Raw genomic sequence first — 20,189 nt, 5'->3', positions numbered from 1 at the left:
CAGTCAAGAGCATGGGCTCTGGGATTGGTCTGTCTGTGCTTTGCCACTTGTAAGCTGTGTGACCTTGGGCTAGTCAATTAACTTCTCTGGGCCTCAGCTCTGCACTGGTAAAATCATTATCTACCTCCTAGGCCTGCTGTGATTAAATCATTAAAAAGTACTTAGCATGGTGAGTGACATCTAGAGATACAGACATATAGAGACAATAAAAAGATCAGTGGTTGCTTAGGGAGAGGGGGAGAGGGAGATGGGATGAAGAAGTGAAGCAGAGGAGATTTTTAGGGTGGTGAAGCTATTCTGGATACTGTAATGGTAGATATATGACATCATGCCTTTGTCAAAACCCACAGAACCATACTATACCAAGAGTGAACCCTAAGGTAAACTATGAACTTTAGTTAATAGTAATGCATCAATATTAATTCACCAATTATAACAAATGTACCACACTGATGCAAGATGTTAGTAAAAGGGAAAACTAGGCTGGCGGGGGCAGGGAGCAGGAAGTGTATGGAAATTCTCTGTTCTACCTGTTCAATAAAACCTAAAAAAACCATAATCTAAAAATAAGGTACCTAAGGTAATGACTGGTACATGTTAGACCCTCAATTTTAAAAAGTGCTTAGTTAGCACAGTAAGCCTATACACATTAGTAAGGGCTCAATAAATTACAGCTATTGTTATTTTTTATTACCATTATTTTTATTTGACACTTTACCTACTGGTAGTGTTAACTTTCTTCTAGGCATTTTAGCCTTTTTAACTAGAATATAGGTTTTTATGAAGAAGAGATCGTGGTTTTTTCACTTTTCCATATCCCCAAGAGTATCCTGCGTGGTATCTGATAAATAGCAGGCCCTCAAGATATATTCAATTGAACGACCAAGTCATTTCCTTAGCCATCAAGACCAACACTTTGGTAGAAAATGGCACTACGGTTTGCTCTGGGAGCACAGATCACTTCTCTGACTTGGCTACTGCTGTCTGCTTCCATCTGATGGGGTCACATCAGTCCCTCATCCCAGTCTGGACTCTGCCTTGGATAAAAACCCACTTTCCTGAAATGTTCTCAGGCTTTCCTGTCCTAGCTGACAGGATTAGACCGCAGCTGAAATATCCAGGTAAACTTGAAGGCTGTTTCTCTGCCCCGACCCCTCCATTGCAGGTACTGACGGCAGCATTCCTGGGTTTATACTTGCTTGATTATGGGGAAATGACTAAGTGTTAGAATGACATGTTTCAGGGTGGATATGACAGCTGTTTTCCTTTTTGAAGTAAAAGCCTCTGAACATGTCACCCATGGAAATACACTTCACCCCACTGGATCCATTTCCACATAATACTTACAATTTGTTCTTGGGTGTGTGGTGAGCTGGTGGCACCATTCAGTATCCACTGTAAGTTCTGTTCTCCCATGACGAGGCTGGGCTGCAGGAGAGCCGTGCTGGGAGTCGGGGTGATGGTTATAGTGGGATTACTAGTTAGGACGGAGTTGGCGTCCAGGGGCAGAGTCTGGACCACGGCCGGCAGGGGCTCAGTAGTACTCTGTGGTTGAGGCGGTGCTGCCATGGCTGACGCCACTGCCGCTGCTGACGCCAAAGCCCCAGCGACAACAGAAAGTCCCGGCACGATGGGCTGCGGTGCCTGGGGGTGCGGAAGAAACTCTTGATGATTAGCAGCAAACTGTGTGCTGTGGGGAACAGGCACTTCTGGAGGTTGTAAGAGAGCAGGGGGGTTGCCAAATGCAGCTTGCTGGGAACCAGTTCCTAGGGAGGGAGCAGGCAGAGGAGCAGACGGTGCTGAGGCTGGTGGTAGAGGCTGGGGTGGCTCGGAGATGCCAGGCTGCAGTATAAGTGGAAGAGATAAAGATGCTGAATGTCTTGTGGATGGCGGAACATCACTGACTGACTCTGCATCACCATTAAAATTTTCAATCAAGGCAGCTGGCAAGAAAAAGAAATAGAAATATATATACATATTCCAAGCCTTATATGAGCCACAAAAACACAGTCATTACGGGCTACACCAAACACAGCTGAAGTCTGTTAACAGTTGATTCCTCCAGTGCTGGCAGGCTGGCTTTCTGCTTTTCATTTAACGACCCCTCTGGTCAAAGCACCAGGCTTCACGATCAACCTTACTTTCTAAACGTGAAGACCTAGTATGGGTCTAACCATAAAAAAATGTGTCCTACCGCTTTTCTGGAAAAGAGCTTAGACATCCTTTTCTTGGCCTATGATCAGTGAACACTTTCTGACTACTGAAAGTGAAGCTTCACGGACAGGTTTTCATTCAAACACAATCTGATCTACGCATCTGAAGTTTGGTTTGTGGATCCTGCCCACTCATGAACGGAGGTGTCACATCAGGAGAAAGAGCTCACAACTCCTCTCACTTTTTAAAGCCAACAAGAGCTTTTGGAAAAGGGGACTCTCTTCTTTTGAGGGTCCAGGGAAAGGAGATCCTCAAGTAAACCCTTGATGAGGGAAGCAGGGGAAAAAAAGATGGAATTGAACTGAAAAGCCCATCTTTTTCTGACCCCTCACTGAAAGTACACTTCATTAAAGGAACTGAAATATTTCACTGTGCTTGACATCTACACTGTGTCAACAAGTGTGAATTCCCATTCCCAGTGCAGAGATTTGGGCAGGAAGAGAGTCTGTATAACAAACCTGTCTGTTGAGGATCTTCCTGAATTGCTGGATCATCTGACTTCTGGAACATTGGTTCAAAGATGATTGCTGGTGAAAGTGTGCTGAAAGTGTTCTGGCCCTGTGTCAGAGACAGAGACAAAGGTGTAAGGCTCGCCATCCGAAAGCAGGTCTTCACCACGAAAGCACACAGAACAGCAGAACTAGAATAATCTCTGGGGCTTCCCTGGTGGCAAAGTGGTTAAGAATCCGACTGCCAATGCAGGGGACACGGGTTCGAGCCCTGGTCCAGGAAGATCCCACATGCCGCCGAGCAACTAAGCCCGTGCGCCACAACTACTGAGCCTGTGCTCTAGAACCCGTGCGCCACAACTACTGAGACTGTGTGCCACAACTACTGAAACTTGCGTGCCTAGAGTCCGTGCTCCGCAAGAAGAGAAGCCACCGCAATGAGAAGCCCGCACACCGCAACGAAGAGTAGCCCCCGCTCGCCGCAACTAGAGAAAGCCTGCGCGCAGCAACAAAGATCCAACACAGCCAAAAATAAAAATAAATAAATAAATAAATCTATTTAAAAAAAAACTAAATTACTAGAATGATCTCTGGATATGCTTCTTGTTTCCAACTTCTCCTTTCCCAAGGTGACATTAGTTCCCTAAGCCTCAGATGCTGAAGATCTGGGTCCTCAAACACTCTAAAGCAGGAGTCGGCAAACTGACTTGCTGGCTGAACGTCTGTTTCTGTAAATAAAGTTGTATTGGAACAGGTACTTCTGTTCCTTTCTGGATTGTCTAGGTTGCTTTTGCACTGCAGTGGCAGATTTGAGGAGTTGTGACAGGGGATGTATGGGCCACAAAGCCGAAAATATCCATCTGGCGCTTTACAAAAATTTTGTTGACCCCTGCTCTAAAAGACCAAATTCTACATAAAAATGGCGTTGTATAATATTTATTACTTGGAACTTGCTTTTCTCATGTAATAACATAATAATAACACAATAATAACATATTGTGAATATCTTCCAAGGATATTACACAATGGCTATGCTATTCTAATATGTACACATGGTAGTGAATCAAACAATATAAGGAAACTTAGAATGATAAACAATAGTGATGGCCTTAGACTCACTACTGTTTGTCATTGCAAGTTTCTTTGTAACTTACAACTAAGAAAAGGTCAGAGGCATTTATGAAAAAATAAGGCATGAGAAAACAAAAGAGAGCACCTAGTGACCCGAGGGCCTGACTGCTGACAGGCACCACCTCCAGGCTTCCCTTCAGCTAAGGGAAGGGGAAAAACAGCAATTCTTTTCTCTGCAGCCCAACACCACTTCGCATTTTGTGCCGCAAGGGTGGCAAAGGCGACCACGTTCAAGAGCCCAGGGAGCAACAGAAAGAAGTGAAGCAGAGGGCAGGGGCTGTGGCAAAGCCTCGGCCACACTTGTGGGCTCAGCTGAGGGCGGCCACGGGCCACACAGAGGGGGTCACCAAAGCTCGGGGCCGGTTCAAAACCTGGACTTTTACGTGAAACCTACTGATTTATAATTGAAAACAAGTAACGGAAACAATTTCAAAGCACAGTACAGACTGCACAAAACCTGTCTTCAGGCTAGACTCTGACCTGGTGCCAGGCTGAGCTTTAAGGGCATTTTGCATCAGCTTTGCTTCTGGGAGGGGGAAGGATCTCTTTGGGGCTGGGCGGAAGCACGGCGAGTGGAGCTGTCCACCAATCTAGAGGGCCTCTGAGATGAACTGCCCACTTGAGCCAAGAGGGTCCAATTATTCTGCCATGACTCCACAACTGGCAGAATGAGAGGGAGTTCAGTGAAGCTGATGGCCAGCATGGTAGAAGCTGAAGGCAGAAACCTATGTAAGGCTTCCAGCTTCTAGTCCAGAGGGAGTTAAGAATCACAGGCCGAAACAGTGCCTTCAAACTTTTCATCATGACACAAAGTAGGAAATATATTATATATATATATTTCATGTTACATACATATCTGTACGTACGACTGAAACAAAACTCTATGAAACAGATCCTATCCTTACTACATGCAATGTCTTCTGATATTTTCTATTCTACTGATGTCCTTAAAGTGTTGATTATAAGCCACTATTTTATAACCCAATAAAGATGTGCCACCCACTTTGAAAAATGGTGAGCTAAGGACTACCACTAAGCTATAATTACAGCTTTGCAACTCCTTTATGGTTGTTTTTTTTGTTCTACCTGTTTACGAATCATTATCAGGAACAACACTGTTAAAAAAAGGAATGAGTCCGTGTGACTTCAAAAGATTATACGCAAGAATGTTTACAACAGCTCTCTCAATGGCTCCAAACTAGAAACTATCCAAATGCCCAAGGGCAGTCGACCGAGTGAACTCTATTATATTCATTTAGTGTAATACTGTTCAACAATGAGAATGAATAATCTATTACTAAATACAACAACGTGGATTAATTTCTCAAACAAAACGTTGCAAGAAAGAAGCCAGCACAAACGAGTATATACCACATGATTCCGATTATACAAATCACAAAAACAGAGAAAACTCATCTTAGGTTGTGAGAAGTTATGACAGTCGTTATCCTTAGGGAGAGGTAATGGCTGTTAGGGGGACTGAGGGGGGTCTTCTGGGGTGCTGGGAATGTTCTGTTTCTTGATTTGGGTGCTGGTTACCTGGATATGATGAATTGTGATGATTCATCAAGGTGTACCTGATAGGTGTACTTTTCTGCATGTATATTATACCTCAATAAAAAGTTTTTCTTAATTAAAAGGAAGGTGCTGAGGTGACTGTGACTCAGCCACTACCAGGCTTTAGGGCAACAACCCTGGGGGCAGAGTGGGAACTGCCCCCCAAAGTAGAGGAGACAGAACAGGCTAAGCCTCTGGGGCCTGGAGCAAAGAGACACAAGAACACTGAGCCGTCTGGAACAGGATGGATCCTGAAGCTCAGGCGCCAAAGGCCCAGCGGGCCACTCCCCAGCACTTCAGCCCAAGTTCACTCCTAGGACACAAGCATGTGGCTGCCCAGGAACCTGTAAAATGATGATCTCATAAAAATATATCATTTGATTTTAACAATTCATCTTTTTTTTTTTTAAAGTAAGCAGAGCAAAATTAATCCTATTACTTCAAGGAACTGTGGTCTTAGTTGAAAGCCTAAAAATGAGCCTATTTCCAATTCTGGGATAAACGCTGGGTGACAAGGAGACAACATATAATTTGATTCCAAGGGAGAAGAGCAGGCCTCTCTCTTGCTGCTGTAAATTATGGCAGAAAAAGCTTTCCTTTTTTTTAACAAGTACTCAATGTCCCCTCATATGATTCCTCACCTGGTGACCCCAGGGCTTCAGAAAGCTCCTCAGTCATATGTCACAGCCCCAGCCAGGGAGTGGATGCCTAAACCATTTCATACGATCTCTTGAAATTAAGGAGATATTATACCCAGAAATTTTAGGTGTGTGGCTTAGAGGGCAATCTTGGCCACACAGTACATTAGTTTCATTTAGAGCATTAGCTCTGAAATGTGAATATGCCAAACAATCATATGAAGTGCTTCTTTAATGTTTTTCTTTGTTCTTCAGATTGGCTAATTTCTACTGATCTCTCTTCAACTTAACTGATTCTTTCTTCTGTCATTTCCAACCTGCTGTTGAGCCCATCTGGTGAATTTTAAAATTTCAATATATTTTCAGTTCCAGAATTTCCATTTGGAACATATTTTTTTTACAGTTTCTATTTCTCTGCTGAGATTTCCTATTTATTAAATCATTACAAGCATATTCCTTTATGTGCGTAAGCGTTTAAGAGCTACTTAGAAATGTCTGCCCACTAATTCTAATTTCTAGCTCATCTTGGGGTCAGTCTCCATAGATTACCTTTTCTCTTGAGTGGGGGTAATGTTTTCCCATGTCTTTTTTTTTTTTTTTTAAATATTTATTTATTTATTTGGCTGCACCAGGTCTTAGTTGCAGCACGTGGGATCTTCGTTGTGGCATGTGGGATTTAGTTCCGTGACCAGGGATCGAACCTGGGCCCCCTGCACTGGGAGGGTGGAGTCTTAGCCACTGGACCACAAGGGAAGTCCCTTCCCGTGTCTTCTTATGTTCACAAATTTTGGATAACCCTGGACATTGCAAATGATATGTTGTAGAGACTAAGGATTCTGTTATACTTCTTGGAAGAGTATTTGGTGTTTGCTTTAACATTCCGGTGACTTGGCTATGCTCCAACTCCAAGCTCTGTCTTCCCTGCAGTGGATGGCAGCTGTAATCTTTGTCCAGATCTTTAGCCTCAGCTGGGCTGCTTAAGTGTCTGCCCCACACACCCACAGTTCAGGGGCCAACTAGAGATTTGGACACAGCTTATACACAGAACTCAGGACGCCCCCCGTTGTGGCTCTCTCCTTTCCAGGCCAACCCCCCGACTTTCCAGGTGCTGTGGTAGCCCTGAACTCTGTCCCCTGGTTAGTCAAGCCAGTAAGAGGGAGTGTTTACTGAGCCTGGGCCATCTTGTTTGGTATCAACCAGGACTTGCCCTGAGATGGATAAACCATAAAGCCTGAAGACCCATCCAGTGCCTTTGCTATCTTCCCAGTCCCTTCTTCCAAGCGTTACCTCTGCCTGTTTGGGTTGCTCTCTGGTGCCTTCAAGTAGTTGTTTTTATATTTTATATTTTGTCCAGCATATACAGTTGTTTTCTGTGGGAGGGCAGGTCTGATAAGAGCAGTTCTGCCATTGCCGGGAGAACCCAGGCCTTGGTGTGCTAATATAAAATTGCAGTGTCAGGTGCCCCTTCCAGAGGATACTCAGTTGGTTTGGGAGAGGCCCAAGAAGCTACGTTGCAGAAGAGCTGCAGATGACTCCATCATTCACAATTTGAGAAACACGTTTTCACAGCGTTCCTGAGTCACTCAGTCTCTGTTCAAATCCTTCCTATCACATGGATTCCTCCTTATTTATTATGCATATACTCACAGAAAATCTGACCTAAGCTATATTTACTTACCAGAGAGAAACAACAAAAAATGCACACTTAACCACCAGTGTCGGTGACACAGTAAAGCTCACAGGTCCTCTTGAAGGAGCATAAGCTCAGGATTGATGCGGCAGTTTGCAAGATATATCGTGGAGCCATGGCAACGGCAGAGGGAACCAAAGCAAGCAGACCAAGAGACACTGGTGTTGTCCCCTAGCCGAGGGCCTGTAGAGGAGGTCCTCCGCAAAACCCCCGTGTAGTGAGCTCAAAGAAAGGAAAAAACTGACTTCGGTCAGACTGGCAGGGCTTGAGAAAAGTCTGGAAACGGAATCCTGGCTCCCCCTCACAGTGGATGAATTTTAAGCTCCTCAAGGACAGACCGCAGCTACTTCACCACCACCACAAGCTCAGCACCAGCACTCTGCCCGATGGAGTAGCCACTCAAGAAATATTTGCTAAATGAATAAAGACAGACATTTTCTGGGGCAGGAGGTTATCAAGTGAGTGATCTAGGTCAAAAGGCACTACACGTCAGAGAGAACAACCTCTCCAATGAGAGCTCTTATCAGGAAACAAGAGCAAAACACCCTGAATGGTTAGTAACTGAACACAACTCAATCTGAAAGACTTCAAAGACTCCCACCAAAGGGAGGGCTCAATTCTTGCACTTATTTTAATGGCACCCATAATCACAGGTTCACTTACTGTATTGGAATTTTCTTGAAATTCGGAATCTGTGGACAGAAGGCTTAAATTCCTCAGACAAAGTGAGTGATTTGTATCCTGTGAAAGAAAAAAAAAATCTAATTAAGTAACAAAAAAAATCAGGGTTTATAGTAGCCTATCAGGTAATAAAACAGTTGATTAGAGTGTCCCTAAGGTTCCAAATGTCTAGAGAGTAAAAAACCATTCAAAGCAAGGGCTATGTGAGTCATTTCCATTTTTAAAATCCTGATATTCTTAAGAAGAAATCTCTTACATTCTTAAAGATAGTTAATAGAGTTTAAGAATTATCTCATGACTCAGGCTCCAAAGTAACAAAAGCTATAATAATATGAAATGGATAATATTTGTATAATTGGTCCTACCACTGATAAAGCAATTTCACATGACCTCATTTACTATTCACATAAACCTTCGAAGTATTACTTCACATTCCCATTTTAAGTATGAGAAAATTAATGCTAAGACTAGCAGTGAACTGTCCAAAATCACACAGCTAATTAGCATAACACAAACCCAGTGCTTCTGACTGAAAGTCCATCTTCCTTCCATTACATCACTGTGTCCCCAACATGGGCATCTCGGGGACCCTTACTCAGAGTGGTACTGAGGGGTTATTATTCATATATGGCTGTCTGGGCTAACTCTGAATTCTGGATTCCTAGAATGCCAGTTGGAATTCACATACTTCAGGTGGTAACCCTGCTTTACCTCATGGATCAGTTGTTCCCATCCACGCATGCATTCAACAAATACTCACTGAGCATCTACTATGTATTAGGCACTGTTCCAGGCCCAGGGATACAATAATAAAGAAAACAAAGTCCCCGCCACCAGAGAGCTTACATTCCAGTGTGGGGAGGGGGTGCAGACATAAAACCAAATAAATATACAGTACACAAGATGATGATACGTGCTACGGAGGGTAAGCAGAGTAGGGAAGGCCAGGGTAAGAGCTGCCCTTTTATTAGATTAGGGAAGGCCTCTTAGATAAGGTGGCCTCTGATCAGATACTGAAGGAAAGAGGGCATGGGCCATGCACATACGTGGGAGAAGTGTTTCACACAGAGTATAGCAAGTACAAAGGCCTGGAGGCAAGAGTGGGCTTCCCTTGTTCAAAGAACCACAAGGTGGACGGTACGGCTAAAGTGAAAGGAAGTGATGTAAACGAGGTGAGAGAAGTGACCAGGACAGAGTGTCTAGGGCCTTCTGGACCACTGTAAAGATTCTTTTACCTTAAGTGATACGAAGCTACTGAAGGGTTATGAGCAGAGGACAGACGTGGACAGAGTAGCAGTGGGGAGAAGAGTGGGAAAGGTGCTAAGAAAACCACTTAGCAGGTGACTGCAGTAACCAGGCCAAAAAATGACAGTGGTTTGAATGAAGTAATCACATCAGATTCTAGATATATTCTCAAGGTAGGGCTGATAGGCTTTGCTGGTGGGTGGGGGGTATGAGGGAAGAAAAGGAGTCAAGAATGACTCTAAGATTTTTGGCCTGCTCCACTAGAAAAACAGAGGTGCCATTTACTAAGACGGGGTAGACTGCACCATTTACTAAGACGGGATAGACTGCACCATTTACTAAGACGGGGTAGACTGCACCATTTACTAAGACGGGGTAGACTGCACCATTTACTAAGACGGGGTAGACTGCACCATTTACTAAGACGGGGTAGACTGCACCATTTACTAAGATGGGGTAGACTACAGGAGGAATAGGCTGGGACACGTCAAGACTGGGAAACCTAGGTGACAGCTGGGTGGAGACATCAAGCGGAAGGTTAATCCGGGCTGGAGATACAAACTTAGGACTCAAAGGCAATCTCGATGACATTGAAAGACTGAGACTAGAGGAGATTCCCTCCCCTGGCGAGCGAACAGCCATCCAGAGTAGGTGAGGTCTGGGCAGTGTGCACTAGGGCCCTCCAATGCATAGAGACTGTGGCAAGAAACTGTCCTCAGATTGTTACAAAAACAAGAAAATTGATCATGACTTCATAAATGCAGCTTTGTACACAAAGACTCTCAAATCTTAGTATTTTCATCTGGTTTTACAGAGGAAGAGACTGAGGCGCAAAGAAGTCATTTGCCTAAGGTCACGTGACTAGTTGTGGCGCCTGGATGTGAATTCACACTCTTCGCAACCAGTGCTGGGGTTTTTTTTGTTTGTTTGTTTGTTTTTTTGTTGTGCGCTGGCCTCTCACTGTTGTGGCCTCTCCCGTTGCGGAGCACAGGCTCCGGACGCGCAGGCTCAGCGGCCATGGCTCACGGGCCCAGCCGCTCCGCGGCACGTGGGATCTTCCCGGACCGGGGCACAAACCCGTGTCCCCTGCATCGGCAGGCGGACTCTCAACCACTGCGCCACCAGGGAAGCCCAACCAGTGCTGTTTTGCCTCTTACGACATAGGGGTCAAGAACCAGGCTCTGGAATCAGCCTGCCTGCCTAAAGGGGACTAATTACAAGCTTTGGATATTTAGGCAAGTTATTTAATTTCTCCTTGCCTCAGGTTTCTTTATCAGTGATATGGGAATAATAACAATACTGACCTCTTGTGAGTGAGATAATTCACAGAAAAACAGCACAGTACTTGGTATATCGTAAAAATTCAGTAAATATTAGTTATTGTTACTAATAAAACATAGGGGGAGTTATTACTAATAAAACACATTCAAATCACAGTCCTTATAAAGGGATCCTTTGTTCTTTAAATATTAGAAACCACAGAATTAAATTATGCTGCCTTTCCCCAAATCAAAACTGTATTACATACTTTAAGAACCGCATTATTCAAAAGGGGGTCAATGTGCTTCAGTTTCTTTATCTATGAAATAGCAAAATAATAACAGTTCTCAGTTCCTGGGTTCAAAAGACATAAGGTAAGTTACTCAATACCATATCAGAAGTAATAACAGTAAGTTTATCCCAGGACCTCTCTGGAAAGAAGCTGTAGAGGAGAGGGAAATGTGGTGGAAGGGCTTGGTAAAGAACAGACAAAACCACCTAAAACTCTGCAGAGTCTTGTTCTGTGGTTCAGTGCCTTAAGGCGGTGGCTCTCAAACCTCGGTCTGCAGACAATTCAAAAGGGCAGGGGACCCCCCAGACTCTGCCTGGTTCTCCAATGATGGATTAATTAATGTGTGAAGCAAATCATTAACTCATGTCCCAAACTCAAGTGCAGATGTACCATTTTATAGACATGAATGGGAAAATAACACCCTTTGAGAGCACCTGGCTGACACTTTGGAAGCCATTCTGAGACCTCTGGTTCCAAGACATCTCTTCCACCATACCTGACGGAGGGGAGGTGGAGCTGAATCAGGGGCTGAAGCACAGGGAGCCTGGTGAAATTTCTGGCTTCCACCACCTCATCACAAAGACATAGATCTCGACACTGATTTCTTCTCTCTCACTAACAGATTTAGAGAGAAGGCATTTTAACCTTTTATTCTGATATACAAACAACGGTTGCTGTTCTATGGTGCCCAGATCAAAACAAGAGACAAAACACTGCACACCTCTGATCCATTGTGATTTAGAAGTGCACTGTATGAATTTCCTTTGTTATCGTGACCTTTCATGTGACTTTTGAGACTGTATTGAGTGCTGAATGTTTTCTCACAGCCATTACTGGGGCAGAAAAAGGGTCTTTCACCTGCAAGAATGACAAGAGGTATTAATTTTACCATAAAATCATTTCACTGGATTAAGACATGTACTTGCCCCTAACAGAGGGAAGTAAATATTCTAATAAGGGTTCAAGTAGTAAGTTGGATAAATTACAAGTTAATCATTCCAGTCCTAAAATTTAATGTAGAGCAAAGCACTGAGAATGGCCTGCTCCTGGGAAGTTAAAAAAGAAGATTAGCTTTTTCCCCCCAGATTCTTTTCTGAGAATCTCTGCATTGGTTTTATTTCTTAAGGTTGGACTCCTGAGTCCGTCCAATCTTTAGATCCTTTTTATCTCTGAAAGAAACTCAAACATTATAGGTGAAGGCCAAATGATTAGGCTTGCTCTCTCCACAAAGCTCTACAGGTCTCAATGGAAGTACAGATATTTACTGACTCAATGAAGGTTAAAAGATAAAAATTAGCCTAAACTCACCAGTATGTGTACGGACGTGAGTTTTAAGGTGGTGGCTTGCTGCAAATGCTTTTCCACAGCCATCATGATCACACCTAAGTAAGTTGTTTAAGCAGAGAGGATAGTAGTCATTAGCTAATAGACCTTTATCTTCAATATCTCTTGTAAATACAAACTTACATTAAAACAACTGCTCAGAACACTAAGATCAGCTCAGTGAAACTGGTTTTACAGATGGGAATGATGACAGGTCCCTGGAAAAGTAAGGTGACAAATCTGGGATCAGAGGGAGAGGTAGGCCCAGGATAAGTATTTCTTGTCCTACAAGTAAGGCACGTGTTGAGAGCCCTAACAATACAAGCCTTCTGATGAATTACACAACAGAATTCTATTGACAATAAGAACACATATGGAAAATCTACTGCAAATGGAATATAAGGAACATCAGTGGTGGGTACAGAGGCTCTCACGTAGGCATGGGGCCTGAAATACAACACTAGAACAAAATCAGTCAGAACATACTGGCTGTAATGTAACTATCTATAATCTTCAGAGAGCTTTTCTCTTTTACTTTCTTGATAACCAAAGCTAGAGGTAATATTTCCCTCCTTAGAACTCCTAGGGCATTTATCTATATGCTGCCTTTATGGCACCTGTCATTCCCAATCTTATTTTAGCTCTACGTGTATACATTTGTTATCTGTCCTCCTAGATTATAATTCTTTTGAGGGAAGGGTCCATGTAGTTCTTTACATCTGCTGTAGTCTTGCACATAGCAGGCATTCAGTAACTATTTACATGAAAATGAATGCATTTTCTTATAAGCCAACATATTTTATTTCTTTAAATAGAAAGCTTCTCTAAAGCATTTTACTTTTTAAGTACATAAAATCATTGTGTCTAAAGCCCCATCTAACATTCAAGAAAAATTAGCAGTTTTAATCATGACAAAAATGCGTGTGACTGAATAGAAATCAGAGTCCCCTTGACAGCCCTATGGGGAAAAAAGTAACCCAAGCTTCACAGCAGCTGGAGAGTAACCAACTAGAATCTAAATACTCTTGCTTTTAGAGGGGCCATGACTCAGGAATGCATTTGTAATTTTTGAAACACATTTCCATTTAATTGGTGTTTAAGAGTTGACTGTCCCTGAAGACTTTTCAATTTCTAGGTATCCTAATGAGATGAGTGATTTGAGAACAGAAAAGTAGCATATTTAATGCCATGAACATAAGAGCAATCCCTCCTGTCAAATCAAAGACATTGTTTATGGGCCATTTTCAGTAATATATCTATATTACATTTAGGGGGAAATCCTTACAAACTGATTACCTTGTTAAAAATGTCATATAATCATCCCAAAGTTGTTCTTCAATCCCTGCTGAATGCCCAGAACCACGCTAAATGCTATGAGCAGAGGAGAAAGTAGATGATACAACTCCTTCCTTCAACCTTATACATGCATCAATTAAATATATATGTGTGTCCATATATGTATATATATATAAACTGAAATCTACAGATAAAAATGGATGCTCCTATATGTTTGCATGTACACATGACATATTACAAAGCAACAACCGAACAAGTGATAAAAGAAAAAAATACCTGAACCAGTAGCCTAAGCATCCCTACCCCTCATTTCCCCTCATTTCCCCCTTCCCTCCCCACCTCTTCTTAGGTACGTATCCTTGCCTCTGTGCTCAAAGCTCTTTCAGCATCTCAGTCTCAGATACTGTCTGGTTACTTGCGGTTCTTTTCCACCAGACTAAGGTTCTCAAAAGGAGAGCCGGTATCTTAGTATTTCTCTAGCACTGATAAAAGTACCCAATACGTAAGTGAGTTTCAACAAACGTTTCTTGAAAATAAAGGGGTGGGGAGGCTTCCATGGTGGCACAGTGCTTAAGAATCCACCTGCCGATGCAGGGGACATGGGTTCGAGCCCTGGTCAGGGAAGATCCCACATGCCACGGAGCAACTAAGCCCATGCGCCAAAACTACTGAGCCTGCGCTCTAGGGCCGGCGAGCCACAACTACTGAGCCTGCGTGCCACAATTATTGAAGCCCACGTGCTCTGCAACAAGAGAAGCCACCACAATGAGAAGCCTGCACAGCGCAACTAGAGAAAGCCCGTGTGCAGTAACAAAGACCCAATGAAGCCAAAAATAAAAAAATAATAAATAAAATAAATAAATAAAATTTAAAAAAGAAAGAAAGAAAGAAAGGGAAAGAATGAGGCAGAGAGGCCACCATCCGCAGAGTAGGTAGGGATGCTCTTGGAATCCATCGCCACTCCTCCAATCTGCAGTAGTTGGTTACAACTATCCTGGAGAAAGCAAACACTGCCCAAAGAACCAGCGAAGGGAATTTCCTTTCCACTTTGACAAATTTTAGAGTACACCAAAACACTCAGCTGAAACCTCGTCAGTGACAATAGAAAACAGCAAGACCCACCGAAATGGCTTTTCTCCTGTATGGGTTCGAATGTGCTTCCTCAGATCACTGAGCGTGGTGAAGTACTTGCTGCAGCCTTCAGATTCACAGTTAAACGTCTTCCCTGTGTGAAGCCTCTGATGTGCTTTCAGCCTGCAAGATATCCCAGAGAAATCCCCTTTGTCATAATGTACTACAGAGTCTTCCCACGTCAGCTTAATGTGCGTCAGGGTCAAGTGCATAAGAATTCTATAGCCATAATACATTAGTATCCAACATTTTGTGCTCAAAGAGAAATTCAGAGAAGTATATGGCGTAGTGGTGTGAGTGTGGCCTGGAGCCAGGCTGCCTGGGACTCAAATTCTGTTCTCCTCTACCAGAAGGGGGACCTTGAGCCAGTTACAAAACCTCTCCGTGCTTCCATTTCCTGAGCAGTGGCTGTGAGGGCCAGCACTCAGGACACTTCCTAGCACACAATGGGTGCTTTCTAAGTGTCAGCTAGTATTTATCATGTGTGCTATTTTACACGCAATGTTGAACACTAATATAAGTCTCTTGACACAAACGGTGGAAAAGGGAAATGGCTGAGTGGACCACTCCCCATTTCTTGGGGGTAGAAAAAAGTTAATCTTTAAGGTGAGGCCGGGAAGGAAGTGAAAGAAACCTTGGTTCCAAGCTCCTGAGCCAACAGGAGATATTATTCTATGCTAAATACTAAAACCCTGAGGCCAGGATGGCATTCCAGGAGATATGAATCCGGACACAAATGGACTCTGATTTTTAACCAACCCAGTATGTGTCAATCTTTAAGTTACAAGTTCCTCTAATGAACTGTCAACAGTTGAGCATTACTGTCCTCTTTAAAGCCCTGAAAGTGAACGTCTGTACTGTGCAGGGAGAGCTCTTCAGTCAGGACAGAGCTGGGGTCAGAGGTTGGTGGTGCAGGGAGGGAGGAATGGGCTGACCTGTATAGCGTGTTGAACGCCTTCTCACAGCCCTGCACGTCGCACTCAAACGGCTTCTCCTTCGTGTGCACCCGCACGTGGATCCTGAGGCTGTAGGAGGTGAGGAAGGCCTTGCCGCAGCCCTCCTGATTACAGACAAAGGTGTACTCTCCCCGGTGGGTCTTCTGGTGGGTGCGCAGGTTGCCTGCTGTGCTGTAGGTGCGGGGACAGCCCTCAAAGGTGCACTGGTACCTCTTTACCTGGCAGACAGAAGACACCTTGTCAGTGGGACAAAAGAGCTGCTCAGGGCCTAACTCCCCGCAGGGCTTGGCTCTCAGGAGATGCAGATGAAACACACAGGTTTTTATCATCAACACAGAAAACACCCTCTAACAAAAGTGGGGAAAATCTTCCCGTTGACCAAATTACACCGGACGACAAATGATGCGAGTAATGCCCAAGAGACAAGCTTGTAGGTAGGTAAACACTCTAAATGAATATAAGAACAGTGTTTTCGGACTAGTAAACGTCTACTCCCGTAGGTGGGCACATACTACTACACTTACCCATATTCAAATACAATTTGACTTTAAGGCTTGATTGAACATCCTGCCCTCTGGCACTATATCTTGATTGGAATAGACCAATGTTAAATTGAGTTTAAAACATTCTGAAATTTATATACTCAGTCATAGGTGTACTAGCACAGTTATGTACTAGCATAATTTCCACTGCATTATTTTCAGGTCTACAGAATGAAAAAAATGTACCATGAATTTCTGGGAATATTTGGTAGTACAACGTTTCTCAAGCTGCCAGACTATTGGTCTCCTTCCCACCATCACCCTTCTGGAAAGGGTGCTATCCACAGGTGCCTCCACCTCCCTCAATGCCTGTGGAACCACTCGGCCAGGTGGGCTTCACCGGACGAAACCATTCTCTTGAGCTTCCCGGTGGTAAAACTCTTTCCTCCTTCCCAATTTTCCTTTAGTATTTGAAAAAAAATCTCATCAACAATGCCTTCTCCTTCTGAAAACTTGTCTTTCACCACACAGTCATTCTCTGGGGCTCTTTATCGTCTTCCCTGAGCCACTCACTCCTTTTCTTTAACCTCTAAATGTAGGTTTAGCCCAAAACTTCTCTCTCATCTCCCAAACCTTCCCCATCTCTCCACTGGTTCGGGGGAAGCATCATAGCCTTGGCTGGAGAAGACTGAATTCTGGCACTTAGGTTCAGGACTTTGGGTAGGTCTTTTCACGTCTCTGAACTAAAGATTCTTCATTTCTAAAAGGCAAAACTGAATGCCTGCCCTGCCTGTCTGACGGCGCTTCTGAGCAGAACAAAATGAGATAAAGCATCTGTGGAAAGACTTTGTCATTGATCTGATGCTACACATATTGGGGCGCTAGTTCTGCCTACTCTTCAACTTTAGCAAACATCTTCATCCTTTAATCCTCATCCTTCTCCAAAGCTTCAGTCCATAGCTCTCACCACACTACTGGTATTCATTCAACAGTTAACGAACTTCTATGTCCCAGGCAACAAGCTAGATACCACAGGTAAAAAGGCGAACAAGACATAAAGCTCTGTCTTTAAAGAGTACCATTTTAATGAGGCAGACGCGCACAAATTATCACACACTGTGCGGGGTCGGACAACAGATACACACCCGCGGTGCTTGGGAAGCATGAAGAAGGGAAACCTAACCCCTCTAAGAAAGACTGGACACAGTGAAGGCTCAGAAGCTGAGGCACTCTCTCTGAACTGAGGGTGTTTTTTGGTTTGCCTATTTGTCCATTTTTTAGGGATCAAACTGAAAAAATGTTCCTCAGACAAACTGGAAGAGATGGGCATTCCAGAAAGAAGTAACACCTTGAGAACTACATTGGAGAGATAAATGAGTACGCCGGTACAGAAGACCACAAACACACCTGAGTAGGTAAGAGACTGGAAAAAGAATCTAGAAAAATAAGGTGAAGCCTCCTTAGTTAAGCTATGGAGTAGAGGAATAGGACAACGGGAGCCATCAGTAGGTTTTAACCAATATAGCAACACAATCAGATGTGGGGTTTAGAAAAGATCATCCTGGAAGCTATGGAAGACAGACTGGAAGGCTAAGAGAATAGAAGAAGGGGTAGAGATTAAGAGAAGGGAGACAATAGTCCAAGATAGAGATGAGAAGAATCTGAACTAAGGAAGTGATATAGTGGACATCATGAGAGATGAATTGCAGAGAAATTAAAAGGGGAAAAATGAGTGGCTGTAGTGACAACTGGGTGCATGGCAGCCGTCGGGGAGAGGTAAAGTCAAAATCAACTCCCATGATTGGGGCCTGAATGACAAAAGAGATGGTCACATACCAATTCTGGACTGGATGGGGGTTAGGGAGAGACGATAAGTTGGGTTTGAGGTGCTGCCAGGTAGAAATGTCTAGTAGACAGACATATAGGCTGGAAGCTAAAAAGAAAGTCTACAGCAGGAGTCTCTGGTACACAGATAATAGATGACTTTACTATACACTAAAGCAGGCTGGTTCAAGCCCCAGCTCTGCCACTTACTGTGCAACCTTTGGAAAATTACTTAAGCTGAGTCTCAATTTCCTGTTTATAACAAGGAAACAAAATCGATCTTTTTGGGGTTGTTGTAATAATTAGGAATAATCTGCGTAAAGTATTTCAATAACAGGGACTGACATATAGTAGATGCTCAGTAAAATCTTGGCTACGAGGACAAAGGACGGGCTCCTGAATGTCACCAGTGTTTAAGGAACTGGTCAAAGAAGAGAAGCCATTGATGGATGAGTGGGAGACAGGGCTGGGGAATTAGGAAGAGAAGCAAAGGAGATGGATGTCACAGAAGCCAGAAGATAAAGAGTCTCAAGGAAAAGAGAATGATCGAAATGTTAAACGTCAGAGAAAACAAGGAAGATAGGACTGGGAAAACTACTGGATCCAGCAGCTAGGAGTTCACCAGTGACTCAGCAAGGCTAGTTTTAATGGACTGATGAGGTCAGAAGTTTGGACGAAGGTGAATAAGGAAAGGCGGGGATAGAGACTGGAGATGGAGAGCAGTAGCACAAGTGGACTTTTGAGTTGATGAAGTGTTGTTTGTCTGTTTGAAGTAAGATAGGTCTTGAGCGTATCTGGAAGGAGAAAGGTCCTGGAAAAAAGAAGCTGAGGATCTGGGAGGAACCTAAAGACCACAAGGATATTTAAAAGCCTGGGTGGAGGGAAAAGCCTCAGGTAGGGGAAAGGACATTCAGTTTCAGAGAAGGAGGATCTGCTGTATGTGACAGTAACCATAGACAATATATAAATGGACAAGCAAGGCTGTGCACCAAAAAAACTTTATTTATGGACAATGAAATCTGAATTTCATATAATTTTCATATATCATGAAATAATGTTCTTTTGATTTTAAAAATAATTAAAAAATAAAACTATTCTACAAAAACCGGCGTCTGTATGGACTTGGCCTGTGGACCACAGTTTGCCAAACCCTGAAAACCTGTGGGCGTGGGGAAGGGAGGGGCTCATCTCCCCTCTGGCTCCTTGTCCTTCTCTCAAAAGCCCATCTCCCGGGTGTGGAGAAAAGGGAACCCTCTTGCGCGGTTGGTGGGAATGCAAACTGATACAGCCACTATGGAGAACGGTATGGAGGTTCCTTAAAAAACTACAAATAGAACTACCATACGACCCAGCGATCCCACTACTGGGCATATACCCTGAGAAAACCATAATTCAAAAAGAGTCCTGTACCACAATGTCCACTGCAGCTCTATTTACAATAGCCAGGCCATGGAAGCAACCTAAGTGTCCATCGACAGATGCATGGATAAAGAAGATGTGGCACATATATACAATGGAATATTACTCAGCCACAAAGAGAAACGAAATTGAGTTATTTATAGAGAGGTGGATGGACCTCGAGTCTGTCATACAGAGTGAAGTCAGAAAGAGAAAAACAAACACCGTATGCTAACATATATATATGGAATCTTAAAAAAAAATGGTTATGAAGAACCCAGGGGCAGGAGAGGAATAAAGATGCAGAGAATGGACTTGAGGACACGGGAGCGCGAAGGGTAAGCTGGGACGAAGTGAGAGAGTGGCATGGACATGTATACACTACCAAATGTAAAATAGATAGCTAGTGGGAAGCAGCCGCATAGCACAGGGAGATCAGCTCAGTGCTTTGTGACCACCTAGAGGGGTGGGATAGGGAGGGTGGGAGGGAGATGTAAGAGGGAGGAGATACGGGGATATATGTATGTGTATAGCTGATTCACTTCGTTATAAAGCAGAAACTAACACACCACTGTAAAGCAATTATACTCCAATAAAGATGTTAAAAAAAAAGCCCAACTCG

The 20,189-nt window shown here is 43.5% G+C and overlaps 1 protein-coding gene across 3 annotated transcripts in view; it reads right to left on the bottom strand.

Annotated features, from left to right (window-relative positions):
* Positions 1-20,189, bottom strand: part of MTF1 (metal regulatory transcription factor 1) — a 43,019-nt gene that overhangs the window by 9,441 nt on the left and 13,389 nt on the right. For all 3 annotated transcript variants that reach the window (XM_019938094.3, XM_019938095.3, XM_073791752.1), the window contains exons 3-9: positions 15,843-16,081; positions 14,899-15,030; positions 12,466-12,539; positions 11,879-12,015; positions 8,343-8,420; positions 2,673-2,772; positions 1,348-1,943 (exon numbers count right to left, since the gene is read on the bottom strand). In XM_019938094.3, the coding sequence (XP_019793653.1) occupies positions 1,348-1,943; positions 2,673-2,772; positions 8,343-8,420; positions 11,879-12,015; positions 12,466-12,539; positions 14,899-15,030; positions 15,843-16,081 (1,356 nt within the window). The remainder of the gene's footprint in view (positions 1-1,347; positions 1,944-2,672; positions 2,773-8,342; positions 8,421-11,878; positions 12,016-12,465; positions 12,540-14,898; positions 15,031-15,842; positions 16,082-20,189) is intronic.

This window comes from Tursiops truncatus, chromosome 1 (assembly GCF_011762595.2).
Source record: "Tursiops truncatus isolate mTurTru1 chromosome 1, mTurTru1.mat.Y, whole genome shotgun sequence".
Taxonomy (NCBI): Eukaryota; Metazoa; Chordata; class Mammalia; order Artiodactyla; family Delphinidae; genus Tursiops; species Tursiops truncatus.
The sequence above is the reverse complement of the archived record's forward strand: the minus strand, read 5'-3'. Positions and strand labels throughout refer to the sequence as shown.